Genomic DNA, 20,534 nt, shown 5'->3' with positions numbered 1-20,534 from the left:
CAGGCCGGCATGTTGAGAGATGGCACGGTTGAATGATCCCTACAGAAGGACATGCTTTGTTAAAGTTGGGACTAGGACGTGCCTCCACATGAGAGACAGCATGTGCTCTTTTTTCCAACAGATGGCAGCGCTCCGGCAACTGGAGGGAAAAGACAGAAGACAGAATGGGAGAAGGGGGGACAAATTGTGGGTTTTTTTCCCCCTCTTCTCCTCTCATCTTTATGACTTTTGCTTTTTATTTACCCCTAACCACTGCCTGGGGACTGAAACGTGGCAAAACTTGTTTTTATTTGTCTCAAGACAGTGGTTTGATATCGTATCTGCCAGCGCTTTAGAGCCACGCTGGCCCGGAGTTCCACTGTTGTTAAATGTGCAGTGATTTTAAAAAAATCATCCCTCTGGTTTTCATTATAGCTTTACGGAATAGCTTCTTTAATTCCTAATGTTTTGGAAGCTTGTGACCGTTTTTTCTGCTCTTTTTCGTTCGGTCCTGGCTGTACTGAAATCAGTCCTGTGCTGTTTCTAATTGGTGGTTTTAAAAGCACTCTGCTGGCGTGGCGCGCTCACATGACAATAAAAATGAAATATTTACTTTTGTTTTTCCTAGAGATGTGTGGGCCAGACCTCGCTTGCCATTGACTGATTGAAACATTGCGCTCACTGCAGTCATTCCACGTCAGCTATTTGTGGTGACGATTTCAGAACGAGAACATCTGTTTTGAAGAGATAAACATCATTGCAGAATCACACGGCGGTTATCTGCATATAAAGCTTGCTCTCGGTAGACAGTTTGGGTCTTATTGTGATTACAAGAAGGAAATGAATTCAGGGAATTCACAAGACTGCAACCTGAATGAGTAAAGTGAAACACTGAAACAACTCACAGAGTGTTCTCTTAACCGTGTAGTAACGCACATTAATGACTGCACTTGCAAGATTAGAGTAAGTAAAACAGTTAGAATGAACCCTTCCATAATGATATAACTTGTAATGGTTATTGGCGAATTGTCAATATGATATTGATCATGGAGGTGAGTTCTTGACTCTGAAATCAACAGCCATATACCTAATGGTGAGTTTCCACAGGATCCATCATTTCCACGTTGAGTTTATTATCTGTGCAACTAGCTGAGCAATTGTGGTGCAGCTGCATTTTATTTCTGAACAATAGAGCAACGAGTTGCATAATGTTGAGGTTTAAACTTCTTGACTTGCCTCTGAGAACTACATAACTTCATGATCAGCATGGATTATTTCTCATGTTGAAGGTTTCCAAGAACACTTTCTTTGCAGTGACAAAGAAAATCTGTGAAACAGCCATGGTGTTTGTTTAAGTTTGAATTTCAGGAGCAGAAAGTCTATCAGATGTATTCATCCAGTCAGGTGCAATTGTAGAAGAGGCTCTAGGGCATGGCGAGTACTTGTCAGTTATATGACGTTAAACTATTTAGTGGCTCATTGAGCAAGCATCCAGGGAGCATGACCCCTCTTGTGCAAAAACGGCTGGGACATGTAGTAACAGTTTCATTAGCTTTGGCTGAAGAAAAAGAAAAATGCTGACTTGAGATTTAAAACAAAGTGATACAGAGAAGGATGATGTATATATTTAAAACTGAATGTGTGGCAAGAATGACAGACCTCACATAGTTCGTTCTTTTTTTATTCTGGTTGCTGTTCCTCTAACACATGGCCACAGCTTTTCAGCTGCGTCCACACACAACAACAACAACAACAACCCCAACCTCAGGTCCCTGCACGTTTTATACAAGGGAGGCGTGGTGAGCTGATGGAGCTCCGGTGTGTCAGCCTCCCCGGCAGCCGTGCAACAAACCACGCCCTGCCAAAGAATGAAATTGTAAATCTTATTAGTTTGTTTTTCTTTAAAAAATTGTTCAGTCTTCACTATTGACAATATATGAAATCCAACAGCGATGTTGGATTTCTTTACCTAGACGATACCATATTTAGATGAGAAGGTGGAGTTCTACTGTAAGTCATCATCATTCCCAGGCGTTTTTTACAGATCTCTGTGTTGAGCAACCAACCAACAGAAACAGCCACAGCCCTAACTTTAAAGTTTATCAGCATTTAGATGGATAAGTTCTAAAAACAAACTTTCCTACGAACTCCTGGTACACTTTCTCGTTTCGGTCGTTCTGTCTAGCTCTCTCTGGATTCTGTCGTTAGCCGCCAAACACAAAAGTTTCTACACCTCATCGCTGGACCACAGTTTTTATTTGTGTGTAGGCTTTTCAGTTAGTGACAGTTTTCAAAAATGATTCTTGTGAAGGAGTTCCTCTCATGACCCCATCCAGTGTTGTCACTCCCTGGAGAATTAGTGGCAGTCTGTTGATTTTTGGCTCAAATCAGCTCACTTGGAAACGCTGCCAAAAGGGTACTAAAAAGTACCTGGTACCAGGTAGTACAACCTAATGGAAAACCCTATAAACCAAGGGTAAGTTGAGTCAAGTCGAGTCCATTACATGCTAGTGGAAAATAGGCTATAGAGTACCAGGCTCAAAACATCTTTTGCCTCAATAGCCATCAGAAGAACCGCACTGTTTAGAACTTTTGGACTGTCTTCATTTCCCCCCCGGAGGTTAAAGCACAGAACAGCAGCACAGAACAGCAGAAGACTTTCATAGTCTTCTTCAGTTGAGATGTGATTAAAAGTTCCAGAAGAAGGTTGCAATTGGACCTGAAGTTGAAACAATGTAATCACAGTTCAGTGTTAAAATGTAAAAATCCTCAAAACTGGAGAGAGGAAATTCGATTATGATGAGTTTGCACTACAATAATAAAACCATTGCTAGATAATGATGAAAGAAATTACTTTGAAATAATGGAAATCCCCCAAAGGGCATCAAGGTTTTTCCAGCTTTAAAACATTAAAACCAACCCAAGTGGAGATTTGGGGGGATTTCCATGCCATCAGATGAATTACAATGTATTTCACAAGCTGCCAAAAATACTTTTTTACTTCTGGCATTAATTTAAGTTCAATCAATTTTCACTGTACGCTCTGGAGCCAATGTAAGGAATGTCTTGCCTTGGCAGTTGTGGTGGCTGAGGTGCTTAAGTGGTAGATTAAATGATTTGTACAAACCGAAAGCAGGGGCATCATGATGTCGTAGACCTGAATAAAACAAGCACTGAAGATTAATTTAAATGTACGCTTCCAGATTTCGGCTTGTGCATCTTGCCCTGTTGCTGTCTGTAGTTCATCATGTTGCCTTTGCTCTCCCTCCTGCAGGTAACACATGTCAAAATGGCCTCATGCCTGCATTGGTGCGTCCCACCCTGCCTGCTGTCCAGACCTCGCTGGCCATGAAGCAGTTTCTACCTATTCCTTTGGATACAGCCTCAGCGGTCAGCCTCTTTCCAGGATTCAACACAGTGAGTGTCATCCTTATCTCCTTGTGTCATGTGATCGGCTTGCTGGTTTTCAGATTCTCTTTGACTCCTGCTAAGGTCACAGTGAAGGACACCCTCTGTGATCTCAGCAGCAGAGACAGATTTTGTATTTCAGTTGTGTTTTTGCCATATTTGTCAGCATGTTTGTTTAAGCTGTTATTACTGCCTCAAAAAGATACAATGAGGAGCTTTTAGCTTTGAGGCAATAAGCTTCAACCTTTTTTTCCACGTCTTTTTATCAAACACTCTTTCACACAGTTGCACATAAACCATTTAATTAGGATGATTCTTTCAAAGCTTAAATGTGAGTTTGAAAGGGAAGGAGTATGTATAATGTGGCTGACACTTCTCTGAAAAGGCCTATGTCTGTCTATGGATTAATGAATGTTTTATTATGCAAACATTTAGATAGAAGCCATTTACGTTGATCTCCAACCATTTCGTTGTATATCTATTATAGAACCACACATTTTGTCTTTTCTCAGTGCTCCACTAATGTGTTTCTGCATTTCTGTATGTGTGATTATTGTGATTATTGTGCACTTACTCTGCTAAGAGTTAACCTAATCTGTTTTATCTTTATGTGATTTATAGACAGCTCTGCCTTTAAGCTCCAAGTTCAAAACTCATAAAAACAGAGGAGGTTACTTCTCTTGGAAGAATTTGTCTGCAGAGGACAACTCATCTCCTTGTTAACATTCACATCTGTTTTTATTTTTAATCCAGATGCAGACGACGATGTAGCTTACTGTAGAAAATGCTGAAAACTAGTGTGCATCCAAGCAGTGTAAAATGGCACAATCCAAAATGTGTCTTCAAAACCAGCCATTGTTTCTTTTAAAAATATGGCTTCTTAAGTATTTCTTAGAGCACAGTGAGCCTGCACAAGCATGCTTCAAGATGCACTCATAATGGTAGCAAAGGTCCGGCTGCAGAAATGTTGCAAATAATTTGGCTTCATTTTATGTGTCTTTGTCCAAATAGTTTGCTGATAATCACCAAGATGTTTCCTGGAAAGAACTGTGTAGTTCGCTATTAATTATAGGAAAACAGACGCAGTGTTGAGAGGTTACTTTTTCAGACTTGTATTTGTGAGTAATTGCTGTCAGATCGAGAGTCAATGCGCAGCTGGTCAGCTGAACATCAAAAACTGTTAAATTTGTTTAGAAGCAGACAAACATGAAATTTCTCTCTAATTAGTAACTTCTTACAGAATCACTCGCAGAAAACTTCAGAGAAAATATTAAGACTTTACACTCAAAGTGTTTCCAATTGTTTTTCACATTGTCCATTTTTCACTGTGTTTGGCTCACATTCTTTCTTTGTTGTTCTTAATCAGTGCTGGCTACATCCATAACACCCCTTTGAAAGCTTCTAAAACTTCAAAGCATCTAACATTTTTGACCAATGTTATATACTTGTAGACTTTTATACTGTACCTCTTTTCCAAGAAATGTTTTCAACAGTGATGAAAACAAGATAAATCTGTACTTTTATTCACTGTATAGTTTGCAGCATTATTTTGAAGCCAGATAACAGTGGTGGGTTGCAACACAACTGAAATATCACAAATTGTTACGTAGATATGTATGCATGTCGTGGACTTAATGCATAAGTTAATAGGAGCGATATAACCTGAGTATATATCGCAAATAATTAAAATTTAAATCGAGCACCTCTTCTGTGAACATGATTTCTACTTGATTCAAATACGGTTTTTATTGCATAAGTGGTAAAAAGAAACAAACAAAAAAACAGTTCAGATCCCACAATGCAGCCTCATGGCAGTTTGTCAAACACTCACAACCAGGGTTTTAATAGTTTTGCAATTTTCATTAGTTTTTATTTTTATTTAGTTTTGACTTCAGATTTTCAAATTTTATATCAGTTTTAATTAGTTTTTACCAATTGTTTGCTAGTTTAGTTTAGTTTTTATTTTTTTGAAAATCCTTAGTTTCAGTTTAGTTTTGATTAGTTTCAGTTATAGTTTTAGTTTTGTTTGCAATAATTAAGTGTAACAAAATCCCAGTTTCATCATATCAGTCATGCTCTTCTGCTTATCCTTGGGTATGTTGCTATTCCAGCTACCATACCCTGCACCCTGGACAGGTCGCCTGTCTGTCGCAGGGCTAACACGCAGAGACAGACAACTCACATTCCCACCTATGGGTTCTTTAAATAAATAAATAAATAAAGGCAGATGAACAACCATTGATACCAGGCAACTATAAAATGTATATCTTGGCCCCAATGAGACTATTAACTCTTGCAGCACCGGGTGTTCGTAATTTTGGTTCAAGTGAATTGATAAACTTTTTGAAGGCAATTGACTCACACAGTTATGTAGATGTCCCCGTCCTGTTGTCTCGGGATGCATCACGCTGCCTTGCCTGGGGTTAGCTTCTGTTTTCTGGGGATGAGGGTTGAGTGTGCTCCCTTACCTTCTCAAGGTAAGCTAGGTTAGCCTTCTTGTGTGAGCTTTTCAAGTGCACTTTAAGGTTTGTGGGATTTTTTTCCCTTTAGAAATGTCCCTCATAATTTGTCTCTTTCCACTACAAGACACTTGCTTTATCCAAAACACAGTCATATTCAAAGTAATCCCAAATTAGACTCTGGTGCTTTCTCCTGACTTTTCCTGACACGATTCTGCGCGTGGATGGAGCAACACAGACGACTCGACTAACGTACTGCCACCGGCTGGCATAATTAGACATCAAGAAAAAAATCTGGAAACTAAACTTCATTTTCACCCTTGACTATTGTATGACACGCACACATCAATGAAAACTAAACACATTTTTGCTATAAATTCAATTAATTTTAGTTAGTTTTGTGAACACTCATTACAGTTTTAGTTAGTTTTCCTTTTTTTAAATTTTTTTTATTTCCATTAACGAAAATGTTTTTTCACTTCTAGTTTTCATTATTTCGTTAGTTTTCGTTAGTTTTCGTTAGTTTTCGTTAACGATAATAACCTTGCTCACAACCTATAATCTATTTTCCATCCTTATCTTCATGTAGCCGAATGTGATTTTTCATCTGTCCAGTCTCACGTGTACTATTTTGAGTCCATGAACAGCACTATGAATAAATCAAAAACAGAGTTAGTAGAATTTTAACGAGTCAATATTTGGTATAACATCCTTTACTCTTCAACAAAGCCTGAACTCTGTGGCTGTGTTGTAATTTCTTTAAGACGTCTTCAAAAATAGTTCTCCAGGCTTCTTGAAGATCATTCCAAAAGTCTTCTTTAGCATTAGCTGCCTTTTGTTCTTTTATTTTGGCAAGATGATCCCACGCTGCTTCAATAATATTGAGGTCCGGGCTCTGGGGAGGCCAGTCCATGACTGATAGTCTTCCATTGTGTGCTTTTCTGTCTAGGTATGCTTTTGCTTCACTGACAGTGTGTAAAAGTAAAGTGTAAAGTGTAAAGTGTGCGTGTTAGTCCCCATAGGGAAATAGTTCCTCTGCATTTAACCCATTCACCCAGTGAAGCAGTGGGCAGCCGCCAGTGCAGCGCCCGGGGAGCAGTTTATTTTTGTTTGGGATCATTGTCATGCTGAAAAATGAAGCTATTGCCAAATACTTTCCAGATGGTATTGCATTGTTGATACTTTTTTAATGTTCATAATTCAGTTGGTTTTGGCAAGATTTCCAAACCATGACAGGCCCTTCACCATGTTTTACAGATGCTATAGACACTTGCTGTTGATGACTTGAATGAAAAATTTGATTCATCATTCTATAAGATCTGTTGCCACAGATTTTTGGCCCAGTTCTTGTGTAACTTAGCATACCTCAACCTTTTCTCCCCATTTCTTTTCTTAAACAACAGCTTCTTGACAGCCATCCTTCTTCTGAAACACTTTCTGATGATGCTTTGGTGAGCAGCAGATGGATCAGCTGCAGGGCCAGAAGCACCTCCCGGGTCCTTGTCGGGTCTTTGCTGGATTCTTTACGATTTCTTAAAGATGTGACTTTCACATACAGTTCATCTGCTGTAGATGTGTTTTTAGTCCTGCCACGTCGTTTGTCCTGTACCTGTTCCACAAATTTTATTAAGGACAGATACGAAGAGATGTTAAAATAAAGAATGAAGCCACTAATGTCCAAAGATAAACTTCAGAGAGCCTGGAGAACTATTGCAAGCTGCTTGGAGGCAAAATATAAAGACATGACAGCACAGTACTGTACATGACATTAATGTTTTCTAAAAAGTAGGAAAGAAAATCTAGATTTGGAAGCTGGAGGGTTGCTGGTGGGGTGAACCAATGTACTTTTAACACCAGATAACAAAGTTAAAACACAGTAGTTTCCACTTCCTTGTAAAGCTGTGGTTTCCCAGTTGCCAGGGTGACACATCCCTACAAACTATATACTGCAGACACAAAATGTACCTCATGACTCTAAATTGAAAAAAGTGGAGGAAAATGGATGAATGGATGGCAAAGCAATGCCGACTGTTACAAAAACATGTTATTTTGTCTCAGTAGCTCCATGGAGTTGTGGCGCAAACTAGCTGATACAACAGCGAACTCTGGCAAGAGCAATGGAAGGGGGCTCTACGTTTATTTAAATACTGAGTACTACACAAACCAAGTCACTATAGGAACTTACTGCTCCCCAGATTTGGTATACGTAATTCCCAGATACAGGCGATTTTACTTCCTGAGGGAGTTTTCTGTTCTTATCTACATTCTCACTCAAGCTAATGCTAAGCTAGCACAGACTTACATGGACTTCCACTATATCAGTTGTTGAACCTTGGTCGTACGTTTTTTTCCCCACCAGTTGCAAAACCTCACCAGGGGATTAAACACGCTTAGCAAATACAAAAATATTACATATCCCTACAAAGCACTGCCTACCTCAACCACAGATAGTGACAGGTGGTCACTATTTCTGCTGCCTGCATGTACACCTCAGAAACAAATCTGTCCCAGACCTGGAGTAAGGGTCTGTATCCACACGTGGCTCTTTGGAGAAGTTGCACATTGAATCTCATTGTACTGTGTACAGTGAAAATGAATCAGAATCAGAAGACTTTATTTATCCCCAAGGGGCAATTAACAAACAACAGAGCAGCATAACATTGAAGATAAGGACAATAAGAACAGGCAATAAGAGTGAAATAATAAATACACAGAATATACAGTATATACATTTTTTAAATTACACAGTGAATACATTCATTTCAGTTAAATTCACAAAGGAATATAATCCTTTGGTAATGTCTGTCCTTTGTCACAAAAATAGTTTATGTTGTTGCCCATACTTCTGATTGAAAGAGCCCCAGAGGCAGAAATTACGTACTGTGCCTTTAAACCAGCCTGTCTTTCACTTAGTTTGAAAGTGAAACACAGGCTCCTGATGTGAAAGGAATTGTGTAGCCTCTTGTTTTATGACAATGAATCTAGAAGCTTGTGTACAGACTTCCTACTATCTGCTAGGAATAATTCTTATCTGAATTATTATTACATCAACATAAGAAAATGCAAGAACAACCATTTCAACAATATATTGGTTCTGAAGTCAATTTTCAAGCAGAAATCCTGAAAACAAGTCATAATTTGAAATTCTATTATGATGTTAAACTGATTATCTCTGGGTTTAGGATCGCTATTCATCAGTAATGTTTTTTGTTGCGATTGTAGGTTTAGTTTTGACAAACTGAAGCACATCAAAACCTAAACACAATATATAATTTATGCCCAGGTACTCAAAGCACTTTCCAATTTCTTCAGTGATTGTTGTGCTGTATACCTATTCTCTATATTTATCTGTTAATACTTTTCCTTTACAGCTCATCCTTTTAAACAGTAACAGTAGTAAACAGCTTTCTGAAATGCAGTGATAGCATGTGGCTGCACAGACCTTATTAGATTTGTGACCTGTGAGGAGCCACCTTCTAAATGGAGCACTCACCCGATGTGCACTTACTGTAGCAGGATGTGTACACCCGTATGGATCTATTGATTTTTCTTTTTGAAAGTAGAAAGTAATTATGAGAAAAAAAATGTGGCCTCACCAGCTCAAATCAACAAGGTCATCACAAAAATACATTGACTTCTGGAAGAAAAAAAAAAACCTCAAATAGATAACCTATCCTAATTTCTTTCTTTTCGTTTTTCTCCTTGCTGCCCTTTTGAAACACCGGGATAGCTCAATTCAAAATGTGCTCAAACGAAAAGGGCTGAAATATGGAGCACAGCTGGATAAGAGTGAGGAAAAAAAACATGAAGGGTGAAAAAAGTGGGACATTACAGAGAAAAGCCCAGATAACCCATGGGAAGACAGATTGTTTCTGCAAGGAGAGTTTCATGAGAAAGTTCAGGAATACTGTGTCCCTTTACTCGCCCTGTCTAATCTGTATTTAACAGACTTGTCTGCAGATAATGAGTAATACACTGGGAAGCCTCCAAATGGTGGAAAGCTGATACTAGATTAACACAAAGTAATCACCTCTTGCACTCTGTCGCACAGACACACTAACACACACCATCTCAGTCTTTCAACCTTCTTCTTTTCTTTTGTGAGCTTTTGTTTCCCTCCATGTCTCATGTTCTTTCAGACTTTGCTCTGAGCTCCTGATTTCTTAATCACCAGAAGAATGTGGTGCGCTTTTAAAAGTTTGAGCACAAGTAGAAAGTTCATGCATATACTGTTCTGCATGCTGTTGTTCTGCCTATACAATCCCTTTGTACCGCTTTCAGCACCGGTGTAAGTTTGGATTCAAAGGTGCAACAAAGGAGCCTGTTTGCCAGCTCACAGGTCTGATCAGATTTCTTTATGTGTCACACAGCAGGTGGTGTGCTGAGTGGGAAGAGATATTTTTCAACTTATACAAACAGTGCTGGAAATATTGAAGAAGAAGAAGAAGAAGGAAAATTCTGAATTCAAGTAGTTTCTAAAAGCACAAACACGTTTCTATGATGCTTGCCTTTAATTTTCTTGTGTTTGCTGTGAAATTAGGAGTACAAATACAACATTTCCGCCTAAATTTGTAGACTTTAAGTACTAAGCTGCACAAGTGGAAATTTAAAAAGAAGTAAATTACATAAGCAACTTTGTTAGGATTAACTAAGAAGTTGCTTTCCCCCTTCTGCACATGTACGATATGTCTTCACTCAAGCAGATTATTAGAGGAGCTCTGATTTTAATTGTGCACAGAAACCAAACAGCTGTTTGATTCGGTGGAGCAGATTTAGTGAGTTACGGATCAAGCTGAAGCTAGTTTCCATCTGTACTCCCATTGAAAGCAGACGCTTTATATCTGCCCAGATGAGGTCAGATCTTCTTATGTGCCACCGGGGCTCAATAAACATTTAAGCTCCCCTTTTCAAAAAAAAAAAAAAAAGCCACATGATCCTATAGGTGATGATGACAGTTCTTCCATTAACGCACTGCAGCAGTAGGAACACACTCATTCTTGGTAGGATTTGTATTATTGGATGGATTGCGGTGGAGTAAAAAAAGAAATTGTGTAAGTGTTTGCATGTCCACACCTGCATGCAGAGGGAATAATACCAAAGTCTCTAGTTGGGGCTTTGTATATTCTTGTTCTGGGATGAGTGACACATTCAGGAAGTCCTTAGCCAGAGGGGAAGAAACAGCGTTTGTTTTCTCTCTCTCGTCTACTTTCTTTTCCCCCAGTGGGGCGCCTTGATACAATAAAATGTAACAGGAAATATGTGGCTTCAAGCCATAGAAGAAGACTTCATGCATGCAACTACATGTGCTCAGAAACGCACGGGGGAGAAATTCTATTAGGGCAAGTTTTCCGGTTCATAAGGAGCTTTAAGACACACACAGTGATGTTAGTAGTTCAGAAAACGGTGAAAATGAGAATGTTGTTATGGTGTAATATATGGCACCTTACATAATATTTTACTATACTATTCCCACTTGGGTAAAGCTGCTATTTTTTTGAATATTTGTACCATTGTGAGCAAAGTTGCAACAACAATTAATACGTATTACTGATTTTGCATATGGATTTTTTCATTTATTCTATACAGATGTGATTTACTTGATTATCCAAAAACTGCAAAAAATGTGCACAAGTAGTAGAGTTCTTTATTGATTTTGCTCTTGAAATATACAAGTTTTGCTGCAATTATTAATACAGCATGATAATTCAAATATATCCAAGATTATTCTGAATACAATCGCGTGTGAGATTATTTAATTGTTCAGTATATTGATGCATTTCACAGTGAAGATTCGCTTTTCTTTCTATCATGAGAGTTTTCTTGCTATATAACAAAATTGTTTTACCTTCATGGGGCTGTCGATGTCTGTGCCTGTATGTACATGTGTGTGTTTTAAAAAATGTGGTTCTGCAGACCCCCTACTATACCGGTACCTAACAAAGAGATGGTTTTGAATAGTCTGAGAGGTGTTTCTGTCTGCCTGTCTGCAGACAAAATTGTGAAAGATGCAGTCACTCTTTGAGGTTTTAGCTGGTGCATTGTCATTACACGCTCCAAAAAAATAAAGGAACACTTTGAAAACATCAGATATTAATAGGGAACATATCGTGCTTGATAATGTGTAAGGAATGAAAGGACGCCACGCTGGTTGATGGAAATGAAAATTATTAACAATCAGAGGGCTGAATTTAAAAGAAAGTGAAAAGAATATGCAGCAGACTAGTCCATCCTACTCAAAATGGTATTCAGCAGTTCATATGGTCCCTACATACTTGCGTGTGTCTGATATTCTCATAATGAGATGACAGATGGTGTCCTGGGGAATCTCCTCCCAGATCGGGACCAGAGCATCCTTGAGCTCCTGGACACTCTGAGGTGCAACCTGGCGGCGTCAGATGGACTGAAACACAACGTCCCAGAGGTGTTCTATTGGATTTAGGTCAGGGAAGACGTGGGCGACAGTCAGTGATATCAATTCTTTCATCCTCCAGGAACTGCCTGCATACTCTTGCCACATGAGGCCACACATTGTCATGCATTAGGAGGATCCTAGGATCCACTGCACCAGTGTAGGCTCCAAGGATTTCATCCCATTGTCTTTTTTGAGCAGTGTAGTTTGTAGTTACTACTCAGGATGTTATGTGAATGATCCAGTTTGTCTTTTGTCTGATCCTTACCAGTGGTAAGACTTGGTCCAAAATCCATCAGTCCATCCATGCTTGGGAACCCAAAGTCATTGGTGCATGTCTGTGTACAGTAGGAGGAAATAACAGAACATGCGAACTCCACACAGAAAGACCCTAACCCGCCAGAAGCACTGAAGTCAGAATCATCTCGCTGTGAGGCCACAGTCCTAAGTACTCTACCACCATGCTCACCGTGGCCCAGATTAAAAGGAGGAAAACGACTTTGGGAGGATTCTTGGCACCTCTGTGTTTTTTTTAATAGAACAAAGCTACACTTTAGAATTTCATTGCATCCAGTTGTCACTGAAATATATCAACCATTCTTACTGATATGAAACTTTAGAAATGTCCCCCAAATTGAAAAAACAAACACTTTTTTTTGCTCCACAAATGTACACTTGTTATGTTTGTTTGTTACAGCTGACACCTCACAAAACTTGACACACACACACAGAAATGTGTTGAAGATAACACACAGTTCCTTTTCAGCAAAAAGGCCAGTTTGCAAACAGCTTTGAAGAAGTTTTTGGAATTGCTCTGCAACTTTCAATTGATTCAATCACGGAGAAGTTATTGAAATTGCTACCTTGAAAGAAATGGAGCAAACCAGAGAAGAAAAGGGGGGAAAAGGAGGGAGCGCATGACAGAAACGGGAGAGTTTTGGAGCGTAATGAAAGAGAAAAGTGAAAGGGGGAGAAGCAGTTTTCGGTTTAACAGAGTGGAAGGCCCTGCCGAAGAGGTGGTGTGTGTGTGCCAGTGTGTGTGCATTTAGGTTGTCTTTCTTTGGCTCTGGAAATAAGATCTATCTTGCCTGGAGCTTACATTTGTCTTGGAGAAACAATACAAACTCTATTTCCCCCTGCAGAGTAATCAGGAATGTGATTTATCGATTCTGGGCACAGATCTGCACGCTGGGAAATTGCTTTGTAGTCCTGCAGCTGCAGTGACACACCGGCCTCCGTCTGCATTCAAGACAACATCACAGTCCATTTCAATGTGTACCTACCCTCGCTAAGTCAATGTTAGCATCAGTGACTGTAATGGAAATGTGCTCTTTGACAAAGCACATAACACAGTAGCAGTAAAGCTGGAGGAGTTCTTTTGTTTATTTGGCCAAAAGTCCTCTTTATTTTCTGCATAGTTTTTTGGTGACTGACAAGTGGAAGGCTTCCAAACCGGCCCGAGCTCCAAATCTCTGCACATATTTTAGATTTCCAAATTGCATTTTATCAGCTTATTCATAATCTCCATCTTTGCTGACCTTTTCACCTTGCTGCAGTGTTGTACAGGTGCACTCCAGAAACCTTTGACATCACTGCTGGGTGCATCTGTAGACTGTAAAAAAAAAAAAACCCACTTCTGAACACATGTAATGACAACAACCAGCAGCAAAACTGTATTTCAGCCTGGTGTTAATTTACTCTTTTTAACTGATGATTGTGGAGCAGCTCCACAGACAATGTCATTAAAAACAATCCTGTGCAGATATACATATTAGGGAAGAATGTTTAAGACAGTTTAAAGCTTTCTCTCTACTAATACTGGCAAACGAAACCTTGTGATATGCACAAAGCATCTGACATTGAAAAAGCGTCTGCCTGCAATTTCACCAAGGACCCCGAACTTACACAGAATGAGAATTTTACTCCTGATTTGTTGGAACAGAAACTCCTTCAGTGGTATAAGAACAAGTACAGGTGATGTCCATGTGCACATCTGCAAAGAAGCCTTAGCTAGAACAACTTCAAAGGTCATAATATTGTGGTGTTTACAGCTACTTATGCTCTCCCTGAGCAATTTAACAACAATGTTCTGCTTTGAGATACAAATAATTTAAAAAATAACAACTATGTTAATTCTTAGGTTAGATTATAAGGGTTAGGTTATAATCTACCCTAATCTAAATGTGGTATTGTTCTATACAGGACTCTAAAACAAAAAAAAAAAAGGAATTGTAGGGATAAAACGCACTTAAAGATCCAGCATCCACTCCAACTCTGCAACTTTCATTAAAATTGTTGCCTCATAAATGACAAACGATTGTTCAAAGCAGGCTTTGTATGGTGATAAAAAATAAAAAGAACAAAGGGTGAGTTAAGCCTGCTTTGCAGACTCTCATTTGATTTATACATGTCCTATAAACATCTAATGGACTCTATAAATTGTATTCCTGGGGGAAGCATGCAAGGCCGCAAAACAACAGCGAATGATCAAAGGTAGAGAGAGTGAGCGGACCACCACAGTGCCAGGCGCTGCCTTCCAGCCAGTCACACCTGGAGCAGAGTGGAGTGCATATCTGTTTAATGCGTGGCACAGCGGTCCTTATCATTTAGCTCGTGCTCTGGGGCTTTTTAACCCCCCTGAACTGAGTGGAAGCTTTATGTTGGCAGAGCTTGTCTCGATGTGTTCTCCCACGATAATATTTCACTCTTTTTGGGTAGCTGCCAGCTCACCGCTCTCTCTGGTGGAATGCAAAGAGCTCAAGATGATTTCTTATGGAGGTGTTTAGTGCCAGCTTCCCAGGAGAGCTGATGCTATAGTGCATCGTCTCCTCATTGTCTGAGTGACCTGCTCGTACTGTACACTACAGTCGGCCTAACAGCTCTCAACGCTCATCCGAGTGTTTAAATTCCGAGTGTTTAAATTCTGGGAAGTATCAACTGTTTAACAACTGAATGCCAGGGTTTGAGAAGAAGGACAGTTTCTCCTCCTGTGTTTTAGAGTTCAGGACATAAATGGAAAGAAATGGAAGACGGGTACAATCTGTTTCTGATTTGATGGTGGTGCCATGTGCCTGGGCTCTTTGAGGTGATAACAAAAATATGTCAACTTTAACTGCCCATCTGGTCATCTTAAAAAGCAGGAATACTACTCAATTTGAGAATTCAAGACCGTATGTAACAGTTAAAAAAGGCAGAGTGTGTTTCTGATTTGGATTTTAGAGGAAGTTAGTCACAGAGATTATCTGGCTTTCCGTAAACAACAGTAAAAGCAATAGACATGTAAGGATTTGAGGTTCATTGAAACTGCCTGACTAGTTTTAAAAGAGCTCATGTTTGTGCAACAAAAACACCTGAAAATGCCGCAGTCCTTTCCAAAGTCTGTATTTCTAGTTATTGCACGCATGACCACAAACCTAGACCAGATTATCACGATGCTGACACAGCTGTTTTGGGAGGCGGGAATGCTTACAGTTTTGGATCATTATTGCAGCAATGTGTTACACAACCCTCTTCTTGACTCGGGGGATGTAGTTAAAATTTAATCATGATTAGCTTCAACTAACTAAGCTGCATTAAAATTTACTGTCTTAACTATGTGACCATGCTATGGTTCAGTTAATGGCTAAACTAGCTCTCACAAAGGCACACAACCACCCAACTACACCAAAGACAAAAAGCAGCTGAAGTCAAAGAATTTCATTGTACAGAATTAGACTGTTATAATCAGCAGAAAGAATGTTTACCCAGTGCTTAACTGATTCATATATAAAATAAATGATCAAATAAGTAATCTGACATCCACTGACAATTTAAAACCACCGATTAACCTAACATTATGATTGTGGGAGGAAGCTGGAGCACCCAGAGGGGCTACAGGGATAATATGCAGGCCCCACTAAGGGCTCAATCCCAGACCCTCTTGCAATCCTAACCACTACACCACCACTTTGAGTTTTGTGTCACTGATTGGTGAAAGTCCTGATACTTTTCACCAGGTTTCATGCACTTCACTGTATGAGTGGCTTGGTGAAACTGGTGGGGAATTCAGGTGGTACTGAATGAAGTCTATAACTGACATTTTTGATCTTCCCCCAAAATAAAAAGACTCTTTGGCTCCCTTTCTCTGTCACTTTATGGACTCTTGTCTTACTCACTGCAAGATAAATTTCATTTTTTAAAATTATTTTGGTCCTTTTTTGATCCCGATTAGAGTCAAAAAGAATAATGAAGATTTAAGGCATTCCTTTGTTATGATTATAAAGTCACTGCTGTATGAGCATGCAGTGTCAGATTTACCCCTTATGTCAAGAAAGCCAAAACACGCAGTTTAAGTCTTTACAGTTAACTAACCAGTGGGGGATGTCATAATGTCTACATCTATCTAGTTCAGTCTAGATCTAGAACAGTTGTCCACTGGGAGGCACTACAGAACCCCCCCCCCCCCTTTTTTTTTTTAATTTTTTTTTTTTTTTTGTCTACTGTTATCTTAGGAAATCCAGATTGGGCCTGACAGCCTCTGATATGGACAAGATTTATATGGCCACTCTGTTGCACTTAGTCTGAAACCATAAATACTTTAAACACAGCCAGAGCTTCGTCAAATTTGGCACTGATCATCTTTTTTTCCTCTTTTAAAGTTTTCAGAATAATTTGGCAGTAACAGCAACTGAAATCTGTGGCAAAGTGAAAAAAAAGTACATGAACTTTATGAATCGACTGGCGATGTCTTACTATCGATACCTGCAGCCACGCTTTTCACATTATCAGATCAAGTTGCCATAGTGACTATGGCCCACTCATCTGCTGGGGTTCCTCTTCACAGCGTGAGCTATTTTTAGCGGTGACATTATAAAATGAAAACTGACAGGAACTAATGGTGTCACTGGGGAAAATACTACTGAGGAACAACAACTGGATTTTTGTAGATAACAAAAAGTAAAACTTTTTTTTTCATCACAGTAAGCTGGCTAAATAATTTATATCAATAACTTATTTGATTTGAAGACTTTTTTAAATATTTCAACTCTTTATGTAGGTAGTTCTGTGTTTTATCGTTTGCTTATCGAATATGATATTTTTTAATTTACTCTTATTCAAAATATTCAAATAGATACATAATTGGTTTAACTTCTCACAGCTCTCAGTGCAACCTGCTCCTTTCGATCTAAAAAGATTTGACACCACTGACATGCAGTGGATGACTGATTCAGCACAGCTGTATTAAATGTGGAAAATACCAAACGATTGAATTTTATCAGCTTATAAGGAAGAGCATTTGTGTCACAGTATTATTCTCTCTCACGTTAACAGTGATTCTCCCTGCAGACCTAAATCTGATGTTAATTAGCCAGAAAACTTGAGTTTTTTTCTTTGCTCTCTGAGCTCAAACTTAACCAGAGATTCTGCCTCACATGAGTGTTTGCATCATTGAAACGTTATTAATTCAAACACTGCAAACACAGCGTTGGTAAATCAAATGCTGCTGCTCTTAAAGACAGCTGTTTTTCAGTTTCCAAGAACTGAACATCCTCTCAGATTCAGTCATTCAAACATCCGTCCCTTAGTAATCTCCTCCACAGTGTGTGTTAGCGTTAGCTTCGTGCTTTACCGTGTTTCATCGTCAAAGTAGAACCAGCTGGAGCGCTAGTGGGAACAGTTTGCACCTGCAACACCATCGTTCCTTTAATGAAAAGCACACGAGTTCCAGAGGGAGAGTTCAGCGGTGTCTTTTTTTGCACGCAGACAAGGTTGACTGGGGATTTACGAGTGTGACGGACTCCCAGGACTAAATCATAATTTTGATGAGGAAGCCTGCGGCTCGCACAGACTCGTGCCAACAACACGAGGTCTTCGAACACACCCTGTTCGTATGTAGCGATAGTTCCCCTCCGTTCTCATACATAAATTTTGAGTACTGTTTTTCTCTCCGTGAGCTCACAAAAATGTGTCCCTTGCGGACCCAGAGAACTCAAACAAGGGCCAACAATAAATCATTCATACTGCAAAGCTCCTATCAGAGGGTGGCAGTTGCTGTGGAGTTAAAGAAACTGGGCTGAGACACTCAGTGGTTTAAATTCCTGCTTTGCCTGGGAAAATACAATACTCAGCTGACATTGTGTGCAGTTTGAGAAGAACACACAACCACAGGGGAGGCCCCCAAATTTCAACTTCTGAGCGAACACAGTTCATATTTAATAGCACCAGGCTTTACTGTAACAGATAACATGTAGACCTGGATAAATGAGAAGCAGGGAGGCTTTGATAAAGAGCATGCTTGCTCAGCAAATGTTCCCAACATTAAGCAACGCTAAAGAATACCAACATCGATGAGCGTAGGATTAGAAAGTTAAATCCCTACAGGCCCTTTGAGGAGTTACAGGGAATACGGCGCATTTGTTGCGTTGTTAAGATTCAGTGTCTGCAGGTGGCTCATGTATTTTTATATTGGAGGGCATCGATTTTGGAAATCCAATAGATGGCCACGCTCCTCGGGCTCCTCTCTCATTACCACAGAATCCGCCTTGTTTGATATTCATGGTGGAATATTATGAGAAGATAAATCGTTTAATCTTAGATTTTATTGAACGCTGTCGTGAGTGAGACACTCCCCTTCATTCTGTGGGAGTAGCTGAAGCAGTTTGACAGAATGACGGATTAGAAATTAGCCTGCGAGGGAATTTAGCAAAAACACAATCGAACAGCAGTTCCAGTTTGGTCATTTATATGCAAAAAAGACTTTCATTGTCCTGACGCTGCACTTTTCTTTAGCTTAATAAGATGCATATTACAAGGTAAATACATGCAGTTTTTGAGTACGCACTTATTCTACTTCGTCTTCATACAGTTTTTTCAGTGACAGTCTTAATGCAACACTTTTTCAATAAAGCATATATGGTATATCCATAGCTGATGATTCTGGACAATAATTTTCCATCGTTGGCTTTTCAGTATTAGCATATATGTTAGCTGATATGGAGCAATAAGGTTTTCATTTTTTTATTTAAAAATTGCATCTGGACTGAAATTGCATTCCCCTAAAATTTACAGCTTTACTCAAAAAAAAAGACACATTTACAGGCAAGGTTTATAAAACGACGTCGACAGAGAAAATGCGAAACTCAAGACTTTAAAATGTGCGTACATAAACCGAGAGTCATGTCACGGCGACTATAAAGTCTGTGCTTTTGCTTTTTTATTAGGGTCACTTAGTAGTAGTAGGAAGTGCTTTGAGGTGATCGTTGTTGTGAATCTGGTCTACATAAATAAAATTGACTTGAACTGAATAGTAACATAGTTTGTTGAAGAGTGTCTCTAACTAGACACGTAGTTAAAGGCAGTACAACAAAGCTTAAAGAAGAGGTGGAGCCATGCCATGAGTATTTCTTGAAAGTACGTTGGAGCATTTAATATTTTTCTACAAAAACTCAAACCTGTGAACAATCAAAATGCCAACATGTTAGCCCATCTAATTGTTTGACCCGTAAAGCTCAGTGCAGAAAGATTATAGGTTTAAAAAGTCATGTGCAGATGAAAGTAGGACCTGCATTGATTCAAGGACCAAGATTAAGTATTGATCCTGCAGAACCTGCACAGAAACAAAGGTTTTTGTTTTCTCATAATGTTGCCCAAAAATTAGAAAAAAAATAAATCGCACTTATATTGTTTACATGGAAATCGTTTTTAAAAGCTTTGATTTAAAAGACAGGGAAGCTCGTTGGCTTGTTGAGAAATACAAATAAAGCTCTAATAAAAACAAATTCAAACATAATTACTTTAAATAGCCACAAGAGACGAAATCTAGAACACTGTGATAATACTGAATGGGATGTAATGGCTGAAGGCTGTGGGAGGACTTGGCGCAGAAGTGGTTATGGTGTTACATTTTTATATTTCACCTCACCTGGACTCACGAGGGAGTGTGAGGCTGCCAAATGCCTGCTGAGAGCTTGCCCAGTTCAATATTTCATCCTGAAGGTGGCCAGTGGTTTGAGAGGGGTCAGTGGGGAAGAGCAATGGGAAAATGTGAAGGGAACATGCATACCTGCTGAATAACACCATGTCTGTCAGAGAGAACTGCAAAGAAAATGCAGGGAGGAAGAAAAAGAGTGCAGAAAAAAACGAGGTTCAGGGTTAGCGAAAAATGGAGAAAAAAGCTGAAGTTATGGAAGGTGGAGAGATGTTCAAGCAAAAACAAAGAAAAAGCAACAATATGTGTTGGAGAGTGAAACCAAAGAGAGTGCAGTGCTCGGTCTTCAGTGTAAAACTCATCCACTCACAAA

The 20,534-nt window shown here is 39.3% G+C and overlaps 1 protein-coding gene across 1 annotated transcript in view; it reads left to right on the top strand.

Annotated features, from left to right (window-relative positions):
* znf385d (zinc finger protein 385D) overlaps window positions 1-20,534 on the top strand; it is a 98,697-nt gene that overhangs the window by 7,317 nt on the left and 70,846 nt on the right. The window contains exon 2 of the mRNA XM_005923728.3: window positions 3,254-3,396. Coding sequence (XP_005923790.1) covers window positions 3,254-3,396 — 143 coding nt within the window. The remainder of the gene's footprint in view (window positions 1-3,253; window positions 3,397-20,534) is intronic.

Source organism: Haplochromis burtoni, unplaced genomic scaffold (genome assembly GCF_018398535.1).
Source record: "Haplochromis burtoni strain Fernald_Lab_line unplaced genomic scaffold, NCSU_Asbu1 Contig_64, whole genome shotgun sequence".
NCBI lineage: Eukaryota > Metazoa > Chordata > Actinopteri > Cichliformes > Cichlidae > Haplochromis > Haplochromis burtoni.
The sequence above is the reverse complement of the archived record's forward strand: the minus strand, read 5'-3'. Positions and strand labels throughout refer to the sequence as shown.